The 23,851-nt window shown below is 40.2% G+C and overlaps 1 protein-coding gene across 1 annotated transcript in view; it reads left to right on the top strand.

The window, feature by feature from the left end:
- The window catches only part of pex14 (peroxisomal biogenesis factor 14), a 40,318-nt gene extending 16,967 nt beyond the window's left edge, over positions 1–23,351 (top strand). The window contains exons 4-10 of the mRNA XM_028410645.1: positions 424–508; positions 6,381–6,506; positions 8,604–8,689; positions 10,398–10,500; positions 14,021–14,118; positions 19,053–19,144; positions 20,437–23,351. Of these exons, the coding sequence (XP_028266446.1) occupies positions 424–508; positions 6,381–6,506; positions 8,604–8,689; positions 10,398–10,500; positions 14,021–14,118; positions 19,053–19,144; positions 20,437–20,917 (1,071 nt within the window). The 3' untranslated portion in view covers positions 20,918–23,351. The remainder of the gene's footprint in view (positions 1–423; positions 509–6,380; positions 6,507–8,603; positions 8,690–10,397; positions 10,501–14,020; positions 14,119–19,052; positions 19,145–20,436) is intronic.
- The last annotated feature ends 500 nt before the right edge of the window (positions 23,352–23,851 follow it).

Below are 23,851 nucleotides of genomic sequence, written 5' to 3'. Positions count from 1 at the left end.
GATTCTCAAGTTATTAGATACAAATGATCACCTCTGCATTAAGTATAGATTTTCTTCTTGCGCACTTAAGAATGGAAGTTTGTCTTTAAGAGGGTAATAGCAAATTAAGCTCCATAGTCCATTTGTCCAGCACTCTTGATGGGCTAATTTTATAACTGCTGATTTGGTCATTCACCACATTTAGCTGGAAAGTGGTCAGGTGGTCTTTTTCCTCACTGCTGGGTGTGGGGGGTGTAAAAGCAACTATCAAATGGAATCCATTTAAGTTTTTTTCTTGTTGTTGGATTTATAATGAACCTTTTTCATAAGGAAGGTCTAGACTGTTGTTTGTACTGTTAAAAGCATCAGTTTCCTGCAGACCTTATCTTCTTCCTCTCACATGATGTCATTATAAAGAATTAAATCGCATTTGTCTCTTCCCAGATTGCAACTGCTGTGAAATTTCTACAGAACCCTAAAGTACGGCAGAGTCCTTTGGAAACAAGAAAAGCCTTCTTGAAGAAAAAAGGTGAGAAACTTGCAGCTGAATGAAGTAGTTGAAGCTTTTGAACAATATAGAGAAAAGTATAGGCTGGTAAATTGCATTAAGACTGTAATTCATATGTGTGTCTATAAAATGTGGTTGGCCAGCGATAGAAGCGCTAATTTTTTTGGTAAGATTAGCCTGTTGGGGTCAAAGGTTGTGGCGATAGCTCTTTGCCCTGGGGGGTCTAATAGGGGTCGATTTAGCTTCAGAGAACATGATTCAGGCCCTGTGAATAAATGACACACCAGTTGGGATGCTCCTTTGGGTTCAGGAAAATTAATATTGACATACTCTCCCTGCGTTTTCAATGGAATTATCAATATTGCCTTCCAGCATTTTAACCCTTTTACTTAATTTAACTGTTATCGTAAATTTAAGGCACGACACAGAGAGGCTTTCTAAGCCAGGGAAGGTAGAATTGTTTGCTGGCTCTTCACTTTTTTTTAAATTCACTGTGATATTTCCAACACATGGTAGAATATAGTTGGTGCAATAAAAACTTGCAAAAAATATTTATTACTCTGAACTCATTTAAGTCAGTTCAATATGATGCATCAGTGGATTTGTGCAGTATTATGCTGTGCATTTCTTAGTCAGCCTATAGCTGAGCAGGGAATGTACAGTCAGTGTGTGGCTTTACCTCAGATAAACTCTTTGTGGTGAGTATTTTTATTTCAGCTTGTTGTGAGACTGTTCACTACTTACTTAGGGGACTGTACATCTACAGCATTCTGTTGAGGGGCTTTTGCCTCTAGCATTAGAGTAGCCAAACAATGAAAAGTGAGCCTAAAAGCTCGGTGACTGGGAAAGGTAACCTGAAACCAAATCCATGGTTGCCTGCTGCTACTACACACGTCTCATATGGCTCGAATGATTCTTGATATCTTGTGTTTGTCTTTTTGTCTAAGTATTGACAAAGAAGGCTATTGTGCCTTAAAATGAAATAAGGCTTCATCCTTACCAAATGATGTCATGCTGCACCTGACTCCCTCCTTACTTGTTGCAAACTCCATTGAGCTCCTCTAACCAAAATGGCTCGCTCTTACACTTGCACTTTAAGTCTATGAAATATGTATGATGCTTTAATGCAGACTTATTTTGGAAAATCAGTTCCAGTCTAGATCTAAACAAGAACTCACGATTTGCATGAGGGCATTGATATCGGGGAGAGGGAGAGGGAGAGGGAGAGAGGGCAGAATAAACTGTGCAAAGTATATTTGAGGAGCACTCTGTTACAGGATAACGCTTCACATGCACATTCATACAGCACTGAATTCTTTAGCGTCTTTGAGTCATTAAAGAAAAGTGCTCTATCATAATAAAGCATTGTATCTGTTGTGTTCTTTTATTTCTTTTCCATTATAAACACTCACACCCAGAGCAATATTTCTAAATGTTTATGTTCCAGGAAGGTGTTACAGGTAAATGTTAATTTGATCTTGACCTTGAACACATAAATTATATCACTGACATTTTGTAAGACAGTGAATCTCAAAAATCTAATTCTTGAATTAATAAAATGATGGGTAAAATGTATGTAATATATAAATGTGGTAATTTAATAATAACGTTTTGAATGATGATGTTTTTTTTTTGTTAATTTATTGAATATGATTAGGATTTGTAGACTATATCCGTCCTTTCATTTTTCACATTTCCACAGCTTTTAAACAGAAAGCAACAGGGCAACACTCTAGTACCCAGCATGTATTGTCCTCTCAGCCCTTTGACACAGAAACTCAATCATCCTCCTCCTCCCACAGTCACTGCAGCAAATGTGTCAGTCTTAATTTCTAATACAGTTTAATGTCATATTTATGTAAATACTTCTGGATTTTACTCTATATTAACAGCCAGAAATGTCAAAGCACACATAAAATGAAACAATACCATCTCCCGGTAGAGTGGAATTTAAATTGGATTCCTCTTGCTGCCATACTTACGCTGGACAGCTGATGAAGGGGAAAATAGGGCCCACTTTGATTGCATGTTGCAGAATCTTTACACAATAATCTCAGTCGTGCATATTATTTCCCTGCGCATTTGTGCCCTAATCTGCACTGAAGGATGCCTCTCTGGTTACATGTCCTTTTTTCCAAAGAGAACCTAATAGTGTGGTTTATTTCAATATTCATTGAAAAATATAATTTTCTGTTTTCCTTCAACTGTCAATTTCAGGGTATGAATTGGCAATTATGCAGTCCAATATTTCACACTGCCCTTCTTGAGTCCTTGAAGTTAAATAAACTGGCTGAATTATTGAAACTTTGTCAGTTTGATGTAATATAAATCAAGATTTGAACCCAGAGTAGTTTTTTTTTTTCGTTCTTTCTTTCACAGAGGAGTGAGGAAATGAATTGCATTTTAAACTGTCACACAGCAATCTTGAAGCAATTTGGCCTTACTTGTCCCTTGCCAAGATCAAGTAAATTTTATTGTGTTTGAGTGAAATATAATCTACTACAGTCTCATCTAGTGAATTGTTCTGTCTACGTCCTCTACAATTAACAGATGTAACAAGTGAAGAGCATTGGGTCCCGTTTTTGGCACCGCCATTTAGCCCAGACAATTAGTAGTTACACACATAATTACCAAAAAATCAAATTCTCAGGACAAAGTCAACAACATTTTCCAGCTTTCAACATGTCACTTTGACCGTAGCTCCTGAGCTGACATTACTTGAGCAATGAATGCAGTTTGGTCGGGAAAGTGAAGTACTCATTGTTGTAATACAGGTACATTCAACGTCAGTACATTGTCTGTCATTGAGTTGTAAATGATGGCTTTACTTATTTATTTTTTTATACCGTCCCAGTTGTTATTGAGTTGAATAAATAATGCTAATAGATTTCACCCTGAGTAGAGGGCTAGTGGTCGAGGGTCATGGGGAACACAGGTAGGCTTTTGGTCTATTACCATACCTGGTATGAAGGTAAGGGTAAGGTTCATCATCTCGGATATTAATAGGATGCTGTATGTAAGTGGGGTTATGTGACTCACCTCTCGGACAAAAATGACAATGACCAAGGCCTGCATAGAAGGTAAAGGGATTGATGTGGTTATAAATTACTCTACGGCGCCACCTAGCCCAGGCCTTGCCTACTTTGTCATCGGTGCAAGGCGATAAAGCAGGAAAATGAGAGCAGAGTCCTCTTTTTTTAATACATAAATGAATACTCTATGAGAGTGGTCATTATTTAGGGCATGCCATTTTCACGCAGTTGAACAGAATCAAATGACATGTAGAATCTCCCCCACAGTACAGCTTGAGAAACAGGTTGAACTTCTTAATAACCCATTGACCTCCATCTGTTTATGACCCCTGCCATGCATTTCTTTTTCTAAATACGATATTCAAAATGTAAGTAATTTTCACTCAAGGGCAACTTCATAATTCAGGCCTTGAAGGACAGCGAAAAAGGCATTCACCTTTTACCACCAAAAATATTTTAGTAAGCAATTTTTATAATTGGCTGTCCAGGCTGGGTCTTGACCCATAAAGTCCAGAAGTGCCAGAATTGGAGAAACGGATTTAATGTAAGAGCCTTGCTGCCTCTTTGCCCTTAAAAAATGCCCAGAGAATATGAGCCACTGAAAATAGAGCTGTAAATAACCTGACGAGCAATGGGTTTTCCTTTAAATAAATACCGATCAGGTTTATGTTGAAAGACAATAGAAAACGTAGCCCAGATATGCAGTTTACAGTATTTATAGCTGTAATATCGAGGTGCCAGCACCGTAATTTCATGCCCCAATGAGAATGGCAAGGTCAAAGCAAATGCTTTGGCAGAGCATCTGCTAATACGGTGACTCATAAACAGGCACTGCGTGTATCAGGTGCACCAAATAATACAGTATAATGAAATACAGAATAGCTTTCCATTATTGTTCTTTTTTATGGTGTCGTCATTAGGTGTAATTTATGTCTTAAAAAAATTCATCTTCCCACAGGTCGATCTGAAATGGGGGTCCAGGGGTCATTCCACAGGTTTTGGAAGCTGTAATAAATTTCACAGTCCCTTTTGTCTTTTTTTCCTTTTATATGTAAAACTCACTTTCACCTTGTTCATTTTTCTTTTGGATCTAAGGTGTCTTTCATTTGTTGTCTTCGCCTCAATAATAAACAGATCAGAGCATACAACACAACTTAGACAGCTGTAATTTGACTAGAGAACAGATTTAGTGTATTTTCATGTTTTTATTTTAACGCAAGGGGACAAAACCTTTGCTTCATAAACAACATCAAAGATATGAACAGCCATTAAGATGTACATATATTAATCTTAATAGCAGCCTAAATGTGGATGGTTCTGAAGCTTTACATTTCAAGGTGAAAGGAGTTTTTTTTATATAATTTCTTCTCTTATTTGGTGAAACTGAGATTGCTGCATGTCTCACTCAATAGTCTGTCACCATGCAGTCTGCTGTGGTCAGATGACTCAGGAGTCCAGGGACACATTATTGCTTATTTGACAGTGCAGTCTGACTGCACAAACTCAGCACATGGCGCTCACCACTTCCTGGCACTCAGGACCTGCTCTAGACTACAGGCTGGCCAATATTTGCCTTCAATTATTCAACAATTTTCATGGCCATTCCTCTGAGGTTTTAAATAGGTGACTGGAGGGACCGCCTTTTGGTGCAAGCCTGGTGGTAGATCATCAAAAGATTTGTTTATGTTCTTAGTGTGCTGATACACAGATGGGTTAAAGTTTGATTTCTGATTACATTTCAGATATCTGATAAAAGATTTGCTTTCTGTTTAACAGGTTAACATAGCTCATAATCCATGTATGTGTTACTGTAGTTTCTTTTGGAAGGTCAAACGGGAATGAGTGATGCAACTCTAGTTTTTATAACTGAAAACTTGCTCATCTCTCGTGCACCTGAACCCTTTCTAATTGTTTAGTGTCTCTCTCAGAGGATGGTGGAAGCTTAAGTATGTGTTCTCTTTTAATCCCGAGGAAACTGTTGTAGTGTAAGATTGGCTATTAGTGGATTTTCTGTTGTTAAACAAAGAAAATGACCACAGGAAGTAATGGGTAAATGTTAAAACACTGTTTATGAACACCTACATTATGATCCAGGTTTGGTTCGTTGTCCTCATCTTTCTCATTCTGTATTTTACTATAAATGGGTTGATGTTGTTTTTAAATGTAGTTCACTAGAAGTTGTAATTGTTATTTCCTTTGTTTAGAATAAGATGCTCATTAAAAGATGAAACCCACAGCAATGGCAGCATATGGCGCCTGAAATAAAATCCTTTCTTGCCACAAAAGGAGATGTTCATATTAGATTTTTTTTCTCCTCCCCTCTGATTCTCCATCAGGGAGCCTTTTGCAATTTAATCATCACTAAAATCATTAAAAAGATCTGAAGATTAAATTATATTGGCATTTGCAAAATTATGTAATACATTTACATTACAATGAAGAAATTAAAATAATGCATTTTCGCTGTCTGGGGTGTATGAAATCTCCACATGGGAAATATAACCGGAGAAGTGGACAGACTCTTATTTTCTTTGCCTTTGGTGGCAGTTAATAGGCTAGCAGAGTTTCAGATTTCATTGTGTGAACCTTTCCGCATTATCTTTCTTTGATAGATGTCCCTGAATCTCTCAATGGGATCACAGAAATATGAAATTAAAATACATTTTTTTAGAAGTGTGTTGGTAAAATTGAATGAGATGTGCCGTTCTTTCTCTAAATTGCACCTAAAAGATTTTTTGGGAACTTGTGAAGTATTTAGGCATACATTATGACAACCAATGGGCAATTTGGGTTTTCCCTATTAGGGTGCAGTCACTTCACATCCCCTGTGTATACCTTATCGATGTGTGTCTTGCTTCCAGGACTGACGGAGGAGGAAGTAGAGTTAGCAATCCAGCGCTCTGGCAGCACAGAAGAAGTCCTGCCTCTGAGTCCTGTGGGGCCCCCATATCCACTTCATGCAACTCACCTAGCTCCTGCACCACTGAGTGAGTACATGCACCTTTTCTCCCCTTTGGTACATGAGCATATACATGATATTCATGTCTCACCTCAAACAGAGTTTGCTGTTCAAAACATAGGTGCTTCTTGATTGCAAGCATTGGTTTTAAAGATGTTCTTTATTCTTTGGGCATTTTAAACCACTAACTCACCAAATGCATGCAACTGCTATAATTATGTAAACTGTACAACATGTGCCTTGACTGTAAATATAGACACAACATTGCACAGCTTATGGAGTCTCTTGCCATTCTGTTTCAAAGGGGTTCCACCCTGGCAAGACCTCACACCGCAACCTGTATCTTTATTACCTCAGGAGGTTATGAGTGCTGTCCACTGATTTACCAATGCAGAATGAAGTCCGCGTAATGCTTAACCCATATGACAATGATTCCAGATGTATTCCACCCTCATTTATTACCACACTGTCCTTGACTCCCTGGCATCTCATGTTTTGTAATGAAAGTGATGTTGATGGGATGGCCATGTAGTTAGGGAGACTCACAGCTCTCTGTCCATAGTGGGGGGTTTTATATCAAAATGGCTATAAGGGAGCTGCATAATGAGGTGAGAGCGGGGAGTCTTGTGTGGGGGGTCATGCCGAAAAGAGGGGGCTACCTCCCTTTGATGTCCTTCTTATGGGGACGGTGCACAGGGACCCGCATCCATCTCTGTCGAAGTAATGGATACTCTGATCTCTATTTCCACACGGTAGAAGGACAGGAAGGCCTCCACTGAACCCAATAAATTTGAGAGGAGATTGGAAAAACGGGGGATGGAGACCACAGTTCCACAGCTTAAGTGACCAAATAAAAAAAGGAAGATGGCAGAGTGGAAGTGGTATAGAAAAAAGGGGAGACAGAGGAAGAATGGAAGGTCCTAAAGGAGGGGGAAAAGAGCTTGTGAAGACCCCTGGTGATGCAGTGAGGCTTGTTCAGGGTCAACCACCTATCCCAAGGACTCCCAGGCCTTTCAGATGCGTGGCATTCTGGGATAGGTGACAGTCTATCGCAGCTATAATGTTGATGAAGACCCAAATTTATGTGGTTACCATATGGATGTTGGAGAATCATTCAAAATTTTCGATAGGAAAGGTTACGGGTTCATCGCACAATGCTGCAGCAGAAATGAAACGTGCCCTTGAGTAAGGAGAATAAAATGGCACTCACCTTGATAATATGCCATACAGTCCAGTCTGACAGTGGGGTCTGTCATTTTATTTGCATGTAAAATCACACAAGTGCTATGTCGCAAGATCAATCTGGTTTACTTACTTCAAGCCAGTAAACATGTACCACATAACCCATTACGTGAAATCAGACCTGTAATAGAATATCAGTGGTGTGCTTTAGTGGCCTAGCCTCTAATAATTTCCTATTCATTTTGGCCCCACCAGAGTAAATAAAAGAAAAACTCATATGTTTCCTCCAGACCTGTTTGTTGTTTAGTGACATTTTCAGTTGAATGCCTCTCTTAAGTGGGGAATTTCCACCTTGACAGACAGTTGGCCTACCCAGATGACAGCTTGCACAATGACACACTTTCATATTATCTGTCACTCAGCAAGGCAGTCAACTTCCAAATGCATAAATACACACACACTCTTAGCTTTCTGTATATTTCTGTTGTTTAAAGGTTTATATGCAAATGCTTTACCCCACCCCACAAAATAAGTGAAAGACAATGGTGTCATTTTTAGAGAAGCAGGATAGGCAGTGCTTGTTTGCTTTGTGGGCTTAACCCTTGTGGTTCAGATATTGTGCATCAGTACAGCCCTTTAGCATTTTACAGTAAACCTATTTTAACAGGTTCTCTATTATTAATTCCACATTGTGTGATCATTGTCTATCCAAAAAAATCATTGTGCAAATTGTTTTGCTATGCTTTGAATGTGTTTTCCTGTCTTTCATGGTTTCACCTGTTTCTATAAACAGTGTAATTTTTACAATTAGTGGACAATTGCTTGTCAGGCTTGCTTATGTTTTTCAATGGCATTTAGTGCATAGGTACTTACATCATCACAATCTGATGTTCTGTATGTGTTCTTAGTTTAAATAAATCCCCTTTCTTCTGTTTTTCCTCAGGCCCAGCAGGCTACAGATGGAGAGACTATGGTGCCCTCACCATCATTTTGGTGGGCATTGCGTTTGGCTTTCATCAGCTTTACAAGGCAAGTTACACTATGCCCTTTTAACTACTCTCTGTTTTTGTTTTTCACAGTGAATGTTTGTTATGCATATTATACACTACATCCTACGGTCTGTCAGTAGTACTGCCTCTCCCTTCCATTACATTGAAATTGGTAAGCATCAGTTTATGATGAATTATGGTGCTAGAATAGAAGGCGCCCCTGCAGTATGTAACATCACTCTGGTCTTGTTATTAAAGTCTACCCTGCTTTACGTCAAAGCATGATCTCATTTGAACCCCCTTCTTTTTAACTCCCCCTTCTCTCCCCCACTAAAATACATATTTTTTTCCTTTTAAAAAAACAAATTTGCTAACACAGCACACCATTTTTTTTAAAACATCGAACAGACTAAAAATAATCACCCTGTTTTTTTTTGTGTGTTTTTTTTTTATCGGGCTTAGCAGCCCTTGAGCATGAGCTCATGAGGCCCCTTGTCCCCGGTGACATTAATCCCATAGTGGTTGTTAGTACTAGTCTGAGTGGCATGTGGAAGCCATTACTCTCGTTTTAGAGGAGGACAGGCGCTCTAGCAGTAGCTCTTGGCCTAGATGACAAGCCGTTCGCCTTCGTTCATGTAAAAGAGAGAAAGGGAGCATGTACCATGTATGTACATATGCCTTCCTGACCCTGTCAGATGTACTTGCTTCTTTTTAGAATCCCGTTACGTCTTATTGTCTTATACCTCTTTAAGGAGCCTTTCATAAGGCTCTGCTGTCTCTCATTACCTTGTCTCTACAGACAAAAACACACACTGTACTACTACACTGTTTTCTACATACAGCAGTGTTTGCCAGCCACCGGTCACCTGGGAGGTGGGATTCCCTGGTGGGACGGCACAGGTTGCTGTCATGTCACTAGAGCGTAGCGCCAGTCGCACCATATGTCCAGGCTTCTGCCCATACTTTATTTATGTTATGGCGCACCTTGTAAACACCACACTCCCAGCAACCCTCTTATTAATTACCACGTGTTGACACCCATTTAATCTTTTTTCTCTAAAAAGTGTTTATTACTTGCGCTGGTGTGGCTGCTTGCCACCTGAGCTGGAGAGAAAACCCGGCAGAGAGCTGGAAACTGGCAGTAAGGGATTACATTAAACCAAACCGAAAATACAGACATTTATGTATCTGAAAATAGTTCAGTGGGTCTCTTCAGGGATAGCTACACAGACATTGATTTTATTTGGTGAACTTGGCTCTGCACACACATGTAAAGTATTTAGTGAAATGCTCACAAGATACTCATCTGGGTAACACTCATAACAAACATCCTCATTTGGCTGTCATACACACATTTTCGGTAGAGAGTTGAGAGATGATGCACAACATAACATTGTTTTTGGTTCAGGAAGACTATATTCAATGTGTAACACCCATTTTCTCATACAAGCTCTGTACTTTGATGGGTTTCTTTTATATATATTTATATTGTTGGAGCTTTTTTTGTTTTACAAATAACTTGAATTTTTTCATGTTGTATTCAGGTTGTGTGGGTTAATTTTCTGCCTTACTACACTAGTGTACATAAATGCATGTACCTGATCCTGCAGTTTAGACAATGATTCACAAATCTAATGAAACAATGCTTTGACCTACACTGACATGTCTAGGTGGCATTGGTTTTTCCTAATCTTTCTGCCCCTTTCCACCCGAGACAGTCTAATATTGTTGCATGCTTTTAATTGCAGAAATACATCCTTCCCCTCATTATTGGAAGCCGAGAGGACAAGAAGCATCTGCAGAGGATGGAAAGCAACATTGCGGCAATGAGTGGCACGCTGACACAGACAGGTGAAGATTAATATCTTCATCACTTTCTCCCTCCTTAACATTTTCCCTCATTTATCTGTCGCCAAAATCGGGGGGCCCCGCACGTTTTTAACAAATGACGCCGCTGTCATTTCGCTTTAATTTGAAATTGCTTGTTTACTGTCAGGCTCGGGCTCAATTAATTACGTTTCGCTGAAAAGCTCTTAACCTCAGAATATTAATGAGGAGTTGGGAAATGACAACTTTTCTCCCCCCCCACCAATCCGTCTCCCCCCCTGCACCAACCTCACCCCCCCATCCAAAGCTCCAATGCCATCATCATCCACCCTCTTCCCCGTAGGTGGGCAGAAAGTTCATTTTAATTTTGTGTGCATGTATTTGTGTGTGCCGAGTGTGTGTGTGTGCAACTTGGCGCTGTGTGGTGTCTGGGCTCAGCACTGGCCCTAGTGTGATTAAGTGCACGGTGACAGGTGCGGCTCCCATGTTGGACAGGTGAGGAATCTCAACCTGGCTGTCACATGTGGAGAGAGAGAGAGAAGCAGAGAGAGAGAGAGAGAGAGAGAGAAGATGCTTTCCTAGCTCTTCGTCAGTATAATTAAAAATCCAGGGAGGCGTAAATGAGAGGCACTCTGACAAACTTTGGTCTCGTTAGCAGTAGTGTTGAACCAGAGTGTATTTTCACCTGAAAGGTACCAATCCCATTTTGTGACAGGTGGCCTTGCAGGAAAAATGGGCTTAGGCAAACTACCTTCTTAATTTAGTTTTTTTTGTATTTTAATAAAACTCTTGTAAATTCTTGATGTTATGTTAAAAACACCATTTATACCACAAGGTTTAAATTGCAGTACATTCTAAGTAACTTTTCGTGTGTTATAATAGTAATATGTCAGTAGAGCCACTTGCTTCTGTAGAAAAAGAGACCTGTGTGTATTTTAAGCTGTAGAGACAAAGAGGAACTAAAGTTGAATCATAAATATGATCTTGCTGTTTTAAATATAAGAACCCTTTGTTCTATTTCCCCTCATCTCAAAATTAAAACCTATTAAGAATCTGAGTTTACAGCTCCTGTCACGGACCCATGTACTGTAGATGAAAATATGGCTGTTAACATTTTATCCAGTCACACCCATGCTATTGTTTTCTGGCTGGCAAAGGTAGGTGGAAGGCTGCAATTGTGTGAGATTGCGTGCGATGTGTGCCACTCTAAATCTGATTAACAAATATATGCTCTTTTATGGTCATTTTCTCCTAACTATGCAAACATGTTTCCTCTGGCTACTTCACTGCCCATTCTTGCTCTGCATACTTATCACTTTTTGGAGATTTGCCAACTTGCAAACCTAGTTGTGTTTGTCACTAAAGACAGGATTTTACTGTTAGTGTGTTTCTTCTTTAGAGTGTAGGTGAGACTCCAGTAAGGGGGAAAAACACAGGTCTTTTCTTCAGCCAATGTGGGGAACTAATTTGCTATGACTGCAGTAGCCAAGCTGCTATTGTAGTTAATGACTGTTGTAGTTAACAGTTGGGGAGAGGGGTTGCAATTACAGTGAGAGTTTCTCCCCCTGCTTTCCTTTTGTGTTCCTCTCCCTCTCACTCCCTCTCTTCTCGCTGCACTGAGTAATAGCGACCGACTGCCTCACTGCTGCCAATTGCTTGAACCCCCTTTTGTTAAAGTTCATGTATTTCTCTAGTGCCAGGCGCAATGAGGTGATGTATTCTTTTGAATGGGGACTACATTAGTCTCTCTCGCCAGCCCCAGCTCAAGAGTACGGGCCTTGACTCCCATTATGATTTGCCTACAACTTCACACAGACAATTAATGAATGGATCTTGGAACTACTTCAGCGAGCCCAGGCTGTAATGGAATTGTGCGGCTGTTTGGGCACTCTTTGTTGGTGGGAGCCATATTGGTGACCAGCTGGCCATTAAAGACAGAGACAGCCCCGGACATATGTAGTGTACATTATATGGAGGTATTTACTGAATAATTTACTGAATACACAATGTGTGCACCCTCCTCACAGCAGCTGCAAGCCTCACACATCATCTTGTCTGATTTTTCTTCTCTCTCTCTTTCTCACTCACGCACACACAACACTAGAGTCTTCTTCTGATTCATGCCTGGCCAAAGTCATTGACTTTATTAATATTCTTGGCTTCATATCTGTGATGACTGGGAATAAGAAGTTATGCATTTTTGTCAAGTGTATGAGCAGTACAAAGGAGTCAACTTTGTGGAGAGACATGAAAAGAGCTGTGTGCACTATTTGGCTGAAGTGGCTGAAAAAGTGTTGCCAATGGTAATTCAGGAGGCACAGCATTACAGGCTGGCAGAGTGACCCACACATCTGGATAAGCTGTTTTGTGGTGAGGTGGAATCAAAGACTAATAGGGCAGCTCTTGGTTTAGAGTGCACACCCTGTCATAGTAACACCTTTTTAAGCATGGATAGCCACTGTATTTTAGTTTTATTACCGTCTTCAGAAAGGCTGGTCATACTCTGGATCACAAACCGAGTAACTCTCAAATTGTTTGCACAATGGTCTTTGGCTCAACCACCGATCCTGCTCAAACTCGTATTTCTTAGGATTCTGCACACATGAAAAGATCAAACGTTTCAGCACCCCACCTATATTGATACAACTCCACCCATTTAAACACAGGTGTCACTACAAGATATTAGTGTCTTTGAAAGATCAAATATTTTGTCTGTGTTTTTTTTTTTTTTTTTTTTCAAAAGAAACACAGCTCCTTCTTTTCTGCTGGCCTGGGTTAATGTGAGAGGAGGAGTTCTTTACATCCCGTCCAGCCGGCTGCTGCTCAGGCTTTTAACCATTGGCCTGACAACCTCAGCAGTGGACCGCCACAATATCTGTTGATGTTAATCCTATTAGGCTTGATTTAACACTTTACACGCCCATGATTTATATGAATGTTTATTGGTTTTCTGTAATATAATCAGCTCGGGGAAACTTAATGCATTGTTTGGTAATACACGCGTGACTGGAAGCAGGGGGCAACAAACTGTGCCCAGTGTTATTTGAAATCATACACCTTCATCCAACACCAACACTTGAACTAATTCAATCTTCAAAGTCAATGGAAAAAGAACAATATTTATTAGGATTAGGGGGGACATTTTGTCTGGCAGCCTCCTCCCAAATGAGAGCCTTGTTTTTTCTTTGTTGATCGTTTGAGGATTTAAGATGCATTAGAAGGCAGTGTCTGGGTGGATAATGGAAGGTTAGAGACTGTTATTTGATTTAAGTTCAGACACTAGAGATTAATACCTCCATCCTATGTACCCCCCTCCCCCCAGAGCCTCGGACTAAAAAGCTGTGACTAAAGTTACTTGGTATTAGCTTTGATTGCGATTGTTAGAGGACGGCTTTGATCAGTGACACAAGTTCAGCCTCAGCAGTTCTGTCATTTAAAAAAAAGTCAAGTTATATATCCCTAAAATAACCTAATTGAAGAATCTTACATCCTATCTCTCTTTTCAATGAATTTACCATTTGTTTTTCTGCTTGCTGTTTTACAGTCAGCCAGCTGCAGCAGACCCTGGTCACTGTCCAAGATCATCTTGTCCAGCAGCAGCAGAAAATCCAGGAGCTCTCTCAGGAACTGGGTGCAGCAGAGGTAGCACACTGGCAACTTGGCTTTTTTCACTTAACACCAGCAATTTGTTGCTTATTTATATTAAGTTAAAATGTGATGTTCTGTTTTATTCTACCACCCCTCACTAATATGGTAAATATTTAGCTGTTTTTTAACGTGGTTCCAAAATGTCCTAAATATAAATCCATCCATCTAAAGTAGATCACTTCACTAAATGACATATTTGTGTGAGATAAAATGACTTCACAAAACTGTCATCAAGTGAGTCTTTGCTGTAGACAGTTACATATTGCACCTTCTTTTATGGAGGTATTTGAGGAAAGCTAGACAGGCAGTAACTATGAAATTACAGAAGAGCTCAGTAAATATAAACTTGCAAGTTGAAAACTGCAGATTGATGAGAAGAGGCTTCTCGAGGCCTCTGTGTACTAAAATCTTTACGCTACCATTCATAACTACCTAAAGTGACAGACAGTCTTATTATACAGTATATCATCACAACACAATCCACAAAAAAGTAAGGTGCATCTCATCATGGGACCATAATCTTTAACCATATCACACCTCTTTGCCTTGATTTTTATAGACATTGTCCATAATCTACTAAGAATTGTGTTTAGATGAATTGGACTGAGTGATTGTTCTAAAAACTTATGTGCAGGGATGAAATGTTGCTTGCTTTTTATAACACTGCTCATAAATCGCTTTATGATCTCCAGGCTCTAAAAATCGCCTTGGAAGAGACAATCTTAGACAATGTTTTATGTCCACAGCTTGTTAAGCACATGGGTGTGTAGCTGTAGCATCTGGATATCGCAGGAAAACATATGCGGTCACATCTGCTTCAGCACAAAGGAGGAAGAAAAATATGGATCTCTTCCCTGGACGAGGTTCATCAAAAACTGACGACTCATAGCTCATTTTGTGCTGTTTCAGATTCTGAGCCACACATTGTCTCTGTGTGGCTGGAAAAAAAGCCATGTTGTCCCATATCAGCATGTGTGAGTATGTGGGAGTGATGATCTGATTTGACTCCATGCTGATCAGAAACAGAGCAATCTAAGGTTTTTTCCTCAGCCAGACAGGAAGTCCAATTTAAACAATGAGCTGCCTCCAGCATAAAGGGATGAGGAATGTTTTCGTCATCTCTAAATCACAGATTGAATTAAAAAGTGTCGACTTCATTTGCTATGAGTGCCTTGTTGGACAGCAGTAGTGTATAAAAAGTATATTTCCCATCAAAACACCCATTAAACAAATCATAAACTCTGCTTTATAGTTATAGCGTTGATCTTAAATTTTCCCTCTGAGTCGGCACGAGGTCCTCTGTTGTCTCAGGCCATGGGGGAAATTGGGAAATTGTTTTCAGGTCCGGGATGTGTGATGAGAAACACATGTTGGAGCCGGAAAGCTACTTATCATTCACCGTTTGCGGCTTTCAGGGTTTGCTTCACCACGCTGCTCAAAGCGCGCCACGCTTAGCAATTATACCTCTCAACACGGAAATGTGCCTTTAACACAAAACACATGGAGACTTCTGTTTCCTCAGCTGCTAAGTAAACACTTCTCGTAGTTTGAAACCGCTCAATTGGGCGTGCGTCTGCTGTCCCTAAACTGGGGACCTCATTATGGAAGTGAGTTTAGACATACTGACTCATGTCCACACATACACACAGTGCAAGCTGATCCTACACATTTCCAGACCTCAGAGCCTGGGACAGTTTTTCCTCTTTCATTTGTAAATGCTGCTGTATTCTGTCACTACTGTTAAGAATAGAGCTGCCTCAGGATGATTCTTCCATGCTGTTAAACAGCCCGGCCTATTTCTGCTCCATTATCATTACAAATCTGCCTGTTAACAGTGTTTGCCCTGCTGTCTCAACTCACTGATCGTTCTCTTTATTAGTGGATACTACATAGAAGATTAGAAACCGCCCCTTTGCTTGCATGAGACAAACTGCCAGTGGGAAAGTGCATAAATAGAGTGAAATCAATTGCACTGTACCAGTGTTTCCACTCAAAAACACTCCTCTGGGGACTTTCTTTTGAAACTAATTCCATCATAAATATACATGTGTTACACGAAAACACACTGTCTGCCGGCGGAATAACTGTGAATTAATTTGCCTTCAGACACTCTTAAACAAGGCTTGTTAAAGATCTTATCTTGTTGCTAATGGTCCACAGGCATTTATCTTCATTTAGCCAGATGCGCTGCCATCCTTGGGTGCTGCTAGACTAGCTTTTTTTTTTCCTACTTAGTTAACCAGCAGAAAGAGGCCGACCCCATCACACCCAGGAACCCACCCGAGACATATTAGTTACAAGGCTTTTAAACCAGTTAGGGGGTATCTTTACTATAAACACTGTTTACACAGTGTAAAACACACACAGCAAGTACAGTAATGGGTGATTATAGTCAGCGTCTAGGTGGAGTTTATATTATTTTAGTGCTAGTTGGTTGTGTCACTTGTTTTCTGGTTATTTGTTCAAACATAATTAATGTTGCAATGTTCTGTGCTAAGTGGAGAATTATGTTCTCCACACTTTAGGCCACATAAAACCTTTAGAACCCTGCACCTGTACAGCTGAAATGTAGTAAGTGAGTACCCAAGGGCAGTCTTGCAAAATGCAAATTACATGTTGATTTGAAGTAGAAAGAAGTAAACATAATGTATACTTCCAAAAATAGTAACAAAATAGTAAGAATAATGGCATGAGAGTTGGACTCTGTATTGTAATAGCCACAGAGCAGAAAGCATCCTGTCAAGTGTTAGAATGCTTTGTTGTCAGAGCTGATAAATACTCACAGAGGTTAAATATTTTGATCAGCAGTTTGTTAAAACATCACGTCTCTCACACTTGTGCGGTCTATTGGATATGTATCGGCACTTCAGGTGGAGCTTTTAAAGTCTGCATATTCTCTGCAGTCACTGATACCCCTACCACTCAGCCTCCACCCAAGCACCTCCTGCACTTAACACACAATTCTTACAATGTGTGTGTATACACTCTGACATAATGTATCTCAGAGCTGAAATTCAGCCCTGGCCCAACATTTAATTAGGTTTCTTCAGACTTAATAAGACATATGTCAGAGTTAGTGTTGTGTGACAAGCCTTGATGTGAGATATTATATGGTGCTGCTCTGTAGATAATGCATATTATGTATGTAGCTGATGGTTAACAACGCTTCTTATTTTATTTGACATAAGTATATAGAAATGATCGCGATTCATTTATTTGAAGAAATTCTGCCTTTTTCTTAAGTTGATTATGTGCCTTGGAAATCTTTTAGCTCAGCCTATACAGCAATTAATTTTTTTTCAACATAAAATGAGAGAAGCAGAATCCAGCCTTATTATACGGGTGCCTTGGGGAGGCGAGGGATTAAGATGGTTCTAATGAGGTGACGGCTGTAATAAGAGTGTCTTCAGCAGGCCTCCAATGCACCACCACTAAAACACAGCTCCTTATCAGTGAGGTGTAGGAGCCGATAAGAGTCAAAAAAACCTCCTTCCCCCTTGCCTCCTTTTCTGTCTCCCTTCACTTCTCCTCCTCTGCCTCCCCTCCTTCCACTGTAAATGAGTCTGATCCCTTTCAGATGTGATTCAATTAATTTCTCTTATATTTAATTACAACCAAAAGAGTCCAAGTTATCCCTCTCCCCTCGATAGGGGGTCCACGCTTCCTAACAAGCTTCCTCTTGTGAGTCAGGAGAGTCTTAATTGCAGATTTTACTTTTCTTTTATCCCACTTTTTCCCTTGTCTGCTTCTTCTACTCCCTCTGTTCTCCTCAGCCTATCCTCCTGCTCTCGCACATGTTTAGGCTTTTTATTTGAGAGTAGCTCAGCAGTTATGTGGTTCACAGGGTTTCAAAATATTTTGTCATCATAGACAGACAATGCCAACTCATTACACCCCGTCAAATGTTCCCAGTCCAGTGGCCTGGATGCACAAGGCCATCATTAAAGAATTGGTGGTGAGGAGAGGCCAGCTGAGACTAGACTGTGCTAGGGATAGAATGTTATACCTAGGTTACACCTGCTTGAATAGGAAAAAACAGATGCACAGTGTTGCTGTCTGACTGACAAAATGATTGATCTTCGGATCCAGATGGTAATGTTGGTGTCAGATAAGAATCTTGTATGCTGTTACCTGTTCAGTACCACCGTGTAGGTCAGTGGCCCACTAATAAACATCTATTTCAGGTCTTTTAGTTCCCATAACTGACATTTGTTTCAGCAGCTACAGAAATGCATTATCACTGCATTTGAAGTATTTTTTTCCTCTCATAAAACCGTCATTTTACAGCTCCCTCTGTCAAAGTCCAGCTTACCCCTAAAAAGTGCTGCAGAGATGGATTTTCAGCAGCAATTTGCCATTCAAATACTTTGCTATTATCCCCTGTAGCATTTCATGCTGTACCAGTGTGTGTGTATGTGTGTGTGTGATAACACGCCTTTGATAAAAGACAAAAAGAACAAAACAAACTGCTAGCTTTGGTCTGCCTTCATGAATGTGGCCATTGTTCAAGATAGTCATTATCCAAAACACCACACACTGGCCTAATCTTTTCTAGATAGTATGGAAAATTATGTAAAAATAGCATGAATCACACTCACTGGACTTTTTGACTCCAGAAAGGTGTCTGTAGGTTGGTTGTTTGTCTTTTCTTTCATCACCAGCAGTAGGCAGTTGTAAAGTTGTTATGGTGACAGATGGCCTGAGTAAACAAAAACATGTGGCTTTTAGCATTTGCATTTTCCATATTTATTTACATAGCCTGTCCTTTTAAATACACATTTTTATGGCTTTTTTATATCACTAATACAAAGCACAGAAGAAATGTTGAAAGACCCACAGTTTGCTGACTTTGTGCTGCAACCCTGCATGTGACCTGAACATCGCTTATGTGTCTGTGACAGTTGTGTGTCTCACCTGTGTTCCTACAGGCCTCATCCTCATCCAATCGCATCCTGGACAACCAGACAGTTGGAGAACTGAAGGCTGAGATTGCCTCTTTGAAGGGCTTACTGCTCAGCAGGTAACAAAGTTATCTAGACCCCTGTCACATGAAACATCCCGTGTGTTTGTGTGTGTGTGCGTGTGTGTGTGTTAAAAGGCTTAGGTCCTTATGTCTGTGCAGTACACAGTGTTGCGAAACACCATCAGCTTGATGTTTACTTTGGTACCGGTACATGTAAAGCACACTGTACTGTCTGTTATTTTTACCCAGATACATAATGCTATATTACTCTGGTATATTCTATACGTGATTGGACCATTTCTTTTACTTCACAGTGTGCCTCAACAATTACCGTAATGCAGGCTTCAGCTTGTCTCGTGGGTTTTAATACTTGGTATTGGTAAGCAGAATAAACACATGTGCTTAATTGCACCAGAGAAATTACAAAAAAAGAGAAATTGAAAGAACTGGTAAATCCATTTGTTCCTAATTAAATATAAGTACTTGTAATATAAAGACAGAATTTACCGGTTTATTTAAAGCAAGGTGTTTTGTTTAACTGCTGTGTTACTGTGGCATTATAGCGTTCAGGCACTCGCTGTGATGAGCATACCGCTACACATCCCCTCATTCTTACCAGCTCTGTTCCTCAATCTAGTCAGGTACAGCCCAGCTCAGTCAGGCCCATTAGCATGCATGATTATGTATCAGTGTCTATAATGAAGCCTGAAGTAAGAGTGTACATCTGAAAACAGGCGAGGACAAAAATTGCCTCAGAACTGTCTAGTTGAGCATGTTCTCCCCCCCCCCCCATGCATTGTAATCAGTAACAATCCCTTTGTCATTTGCTTCCTTGACTTCATCCTGCCTCTCGCAATGAGTTTTCTGGCAAAGGCTTGAATCACAAAATAAAGGCTCTGTATCACCATCTGTCTCCAAACTTGTTCCCTTCCTGTTCAAATGATCTAAATCATCTCCAAACTGGAAGCACTGAACCCATTCAACATTGTCTTTTTGATCTTAAAAGCTGCAGTGGGTGTAATTAAAAAAAAATCTTAGAGCATCTTTCCCAGGTGTGATGAACATCTGGCTGTTTGGGGGAGAAAACCATCTTCCCTGCTGCAATTATGAGAATTACGTAGAATGCTTGGTGTGCGGCTGCATTTCAAAATATAAGTTGTGTTTGTGTTATTAGTCAACATCTATATATAGTTGAGTGTGGTCACACTATGCCCAGTTGTGGTTGGTTGCATCATGGGAAAGCTCTTTTCACACCTTTTGGTCACCGGTGAGGTTTTTGTTGAAGATCAAGCCTAATTTTGTCAACACTCTTGTGTGCCACCCAACCCTTTTCCCACTTCCCCCTACAGGAGACAGTTCCCCTCCACTCCCACAATTCCTAAGATCCCTTCTTGGCAGATTCCACTGAAACCACCATCCATACCAGGCTCACCGTCCGTTAACCACACCAACAGCAGCAGTGACATTTCACCTGTCAGCAACGAGTCCGCCAACTCCTCCCCCATCAAAGAAGGACATCACAGCCCCCAGGATGCACTGGGAGGGCCTGATGGAGCACATGGCATCAATGGCGACGTCTGCACTGTGGCCCTAGGCTCAACGGCGCTTCCCCTTGACCAGATCCGCATGGAGGTGCAAGGGGAGGAGGAGAGGAAGGAGGAAGAGGAGGATGATGTCAGCCATGTAGATGAGGAGGAGGAGGAGGAGGAGGAGGAGGAGGATCTAAGCATCCAGACAGAGGATCGGCGAGGTGGGGATGGACAGATTAACGAACAGGTGGACAAACTGAGGCGGCCCGAGGGTGCCAGCAATGAGAGTGAGGTTGATTAGACAACAGTAGAACACACAGACACACGTCTCATCTCTGCTGATGGCTTTGTTTCTTTCTGCTTCTCTCTGCTCACAAATATTCTCTTGGTTTTTGTTTTTTTTAACTTGTCTTCACTGTCCCTGTCCACTTCTTCCTGTAATGTTGAGCAGAATAAGGAGTAGGCGTGGGCTTAAAACCGACAAGTACTGGGTTTACTTTTGATCATGCAAACTAAATGACTGCATGCCGAGCCAAGTACCATATTTCTTTGAAAGGAGAAATGACAATAGTCAAATCAGAATGACGTTAAAAGCCGTTTGCAGTACTAACTGTGTGTGACTTACAGCTTTCAATTTTCATGATTCAATCAGATAATTCACAGCTTTTGCCTTGGTGTCCTTGTAATTGTACTGAGGCTCTTAATCAGACCAAAGAGGCAGCAGAGCACAGGACATCTCTTCTGTATAGAGCAGCTGTGGGTCAGGAATCATATTTTGGTACTTCAATCTCAAAGTTACCGTGAGCTTCCGTGAGCTGGAGCATTAGCAGAGTTTGTCTCCCTGTTGATGGCAATAGGAGAGGACAAGCTCTTCCAGGGCCGGAGCTTTTAGCCTCTTTTATGTGTCCTTTTGCATTGGTGTCAGTCTGTCAATAATTCACAAGGCCAGCAGGGTGGCATTTGGGTGAAATAAAAGCCCTGAAATTCGAGATTAGAATGTGATGACGGGCTTTGTTCCACGCCGGTGTCAGAGTGCTCATACGCTCAAAGGAGAGGAAGATAAATGTTTTTTTTCCCCTGCTTTCCTTTTTTCACTGAAGGGCTGAATTGTGCATCTTTTTGCAAGTGTGTTTGTGCGTAGCAGGCGAGAAAATCCAGACTGTCTGCTGTGCTGTGTCTGTGTCTCCAGCAGGGCAGCTGATTTGGTTTGTGAAGTATGTTAATAATCAAATGATCAACAAATAACAGATGTATTAGTTCATGCAGCTTGAAATGTCAAGGAGGCTAAAAGCGGAAATCTAATACAGAAAGCCCAGTTGCATTGTATTATATTCTGTGACAAACCCTCCGGTCCAAATTATGTAGGGCCTCCTACAGTGAGTAATCTTTACAGAAAACGGCGCCAATATTTTGTAATTAAGCTGCAGTAAGACAAGAAGCGCTGCCACAGATTGAAGTTGCAAAACTTGTATCACTTTTTTTCAGTGTGGAGGTGGATGGGGGAAGGTAAAAAAAAATTGCCCCATGATTGAAAAAGAAAGTAATAAATGAATACTTGACTTATTGAATTACTCACTCACTCGCTAGCTAACAAGAAGAGCTTGTGAGTGAGAAGAAGTGCACATTTCTGAGACACTGGTTCTGACATACAGATTCTTTTTTTTGGTTGCACTGACTGAGATTAAGTGCTAAATAATACAGATGACATTGCAGTATACTGTAAAATATATTTTTGATGTATTAGAAATCAATTTTTGTGAGATAATGCTGGTAGATTAAAAACATACCTAACCAGTTTGTTTCATAACCACTGTAGTTTCAGTGCTAGGTTCTCTGTAATGCTCTCTATCTCAGCCGCACCTGTAATAAATTTTGGTTAATCTGAAGAATGAGCTCATTTCATTCATTTTTAACCAAGTAGACACAAAGTACATTCTATGTGTTATTTTTAAAGGGGCAGTTCTTTAAAAATACTGGGATTTATGTTTTAATTAGGAAAAACTTTTTTTGTGGGTGTGCCGTTTCTTTTTTTTAATCTTCCTGAAATGTTTGTGTGAAATGTGATTGTGTATGGAGAGTGTTTTCAGGAACAGTATGTATTTTCTATTTGGCTAAAAAAAAACTTTGACAGCAGGAGTTTCATTTTTAACACATTTAAAGCTTATAAATATTTGTTGCTTTAGGGAACGAACAGCAGGCCTGAATCAAAATAGCCATCCTCAGACCTGTAAATACTAAAATACATGTTTAGCTGTAATCCTCAGGTTATGTTTTGTTTTGTTTTGTGGTCCTTGGAATTATTTGGTTTTGTTTTCTCCTAACCAGCTCTTATTTTGCCTGTAGTACCTGATTGACCTATTGAGAATACAACAGCACTTCCTGTAGGTGTGCACTGTACAACATCAATCACCCTTTACTGAGTTTTCAGAAAGCATGACAGAGCAGGGGCTGTTAGGTTCTTTTAGCTTTCACTTTGAAAATGACTAAGTGACATGATGATATATGATCATGTTTTGTTTATTTAGATGTCTTTCGGCTTCTGGTAGCTGGAATACTATAGGGTATTTTCCTTAACCCGGCATACAAACTACAAATGTTATAAGGTGACATGACATAGAAGAATAGTATTGTATGACTGTGTTTGGTGTTTTTGGACTAGTTCTGGTAAAGTAATACAAATGTTAATGTAACATGCATAAGTGCCTAAATTAAAAGATTACTTGCAGGCATTCTTATTGCTTGTCAAAACATAGTGCTTATATTACCCACAATGCATTTTGACTGCTGACATGTCAGTTGGAGAATTAAGAATGTTATGCAAGCTGTAGCATCAACATCACAGATCAAATCACTGCCAGTTTGTTTTCTTTTCTACGGCTGGGTGGAAAAAAAAACACTTTTTTTCCTCACACGGTGGATTCTGAATATTGCCATACATTATCAAGTGTATGAATTTAATTTATCAAGGTCTAAATGATCAATTGCATTTCACATATTGATGAGGTGTATAAACTTCTCTGAGGTTCGATACCACATCCCTTTGTAATCCATTAACCTCTCCCTGGAGTTCAGGCCAACCTTAGATTTATAAGGACCTACGGTAATAAATCCACTTGTACATCATTTAGTGTCTTGGGGGATTTGCAGTGCATTCCTGTCGTCTATCCTACCTTCATATTCTCATCTACACGTTAAGAGTCTCAACAACATCTTTCAAAACCCTTGTGCGTGTTAA

This window comes from Parambassis ranga, chromosome 7 (genome assembly GCF_900634625.1).
Source record: "Parambassis ranga chromosome 7, fParRan2.1, whole genome shotgun sequence".
Classification (NCBI taxonomy): Eukaryota; Metazoa; Chordata; class Actinopteri; family Ambassidae; genus Parambassis; species Parambassis ranga.
The sequence above is the reverse complement of the archived record's forward strand: the minus strand, read 5'-3'. Positions and strand labels throughout refer to the sequence as shown.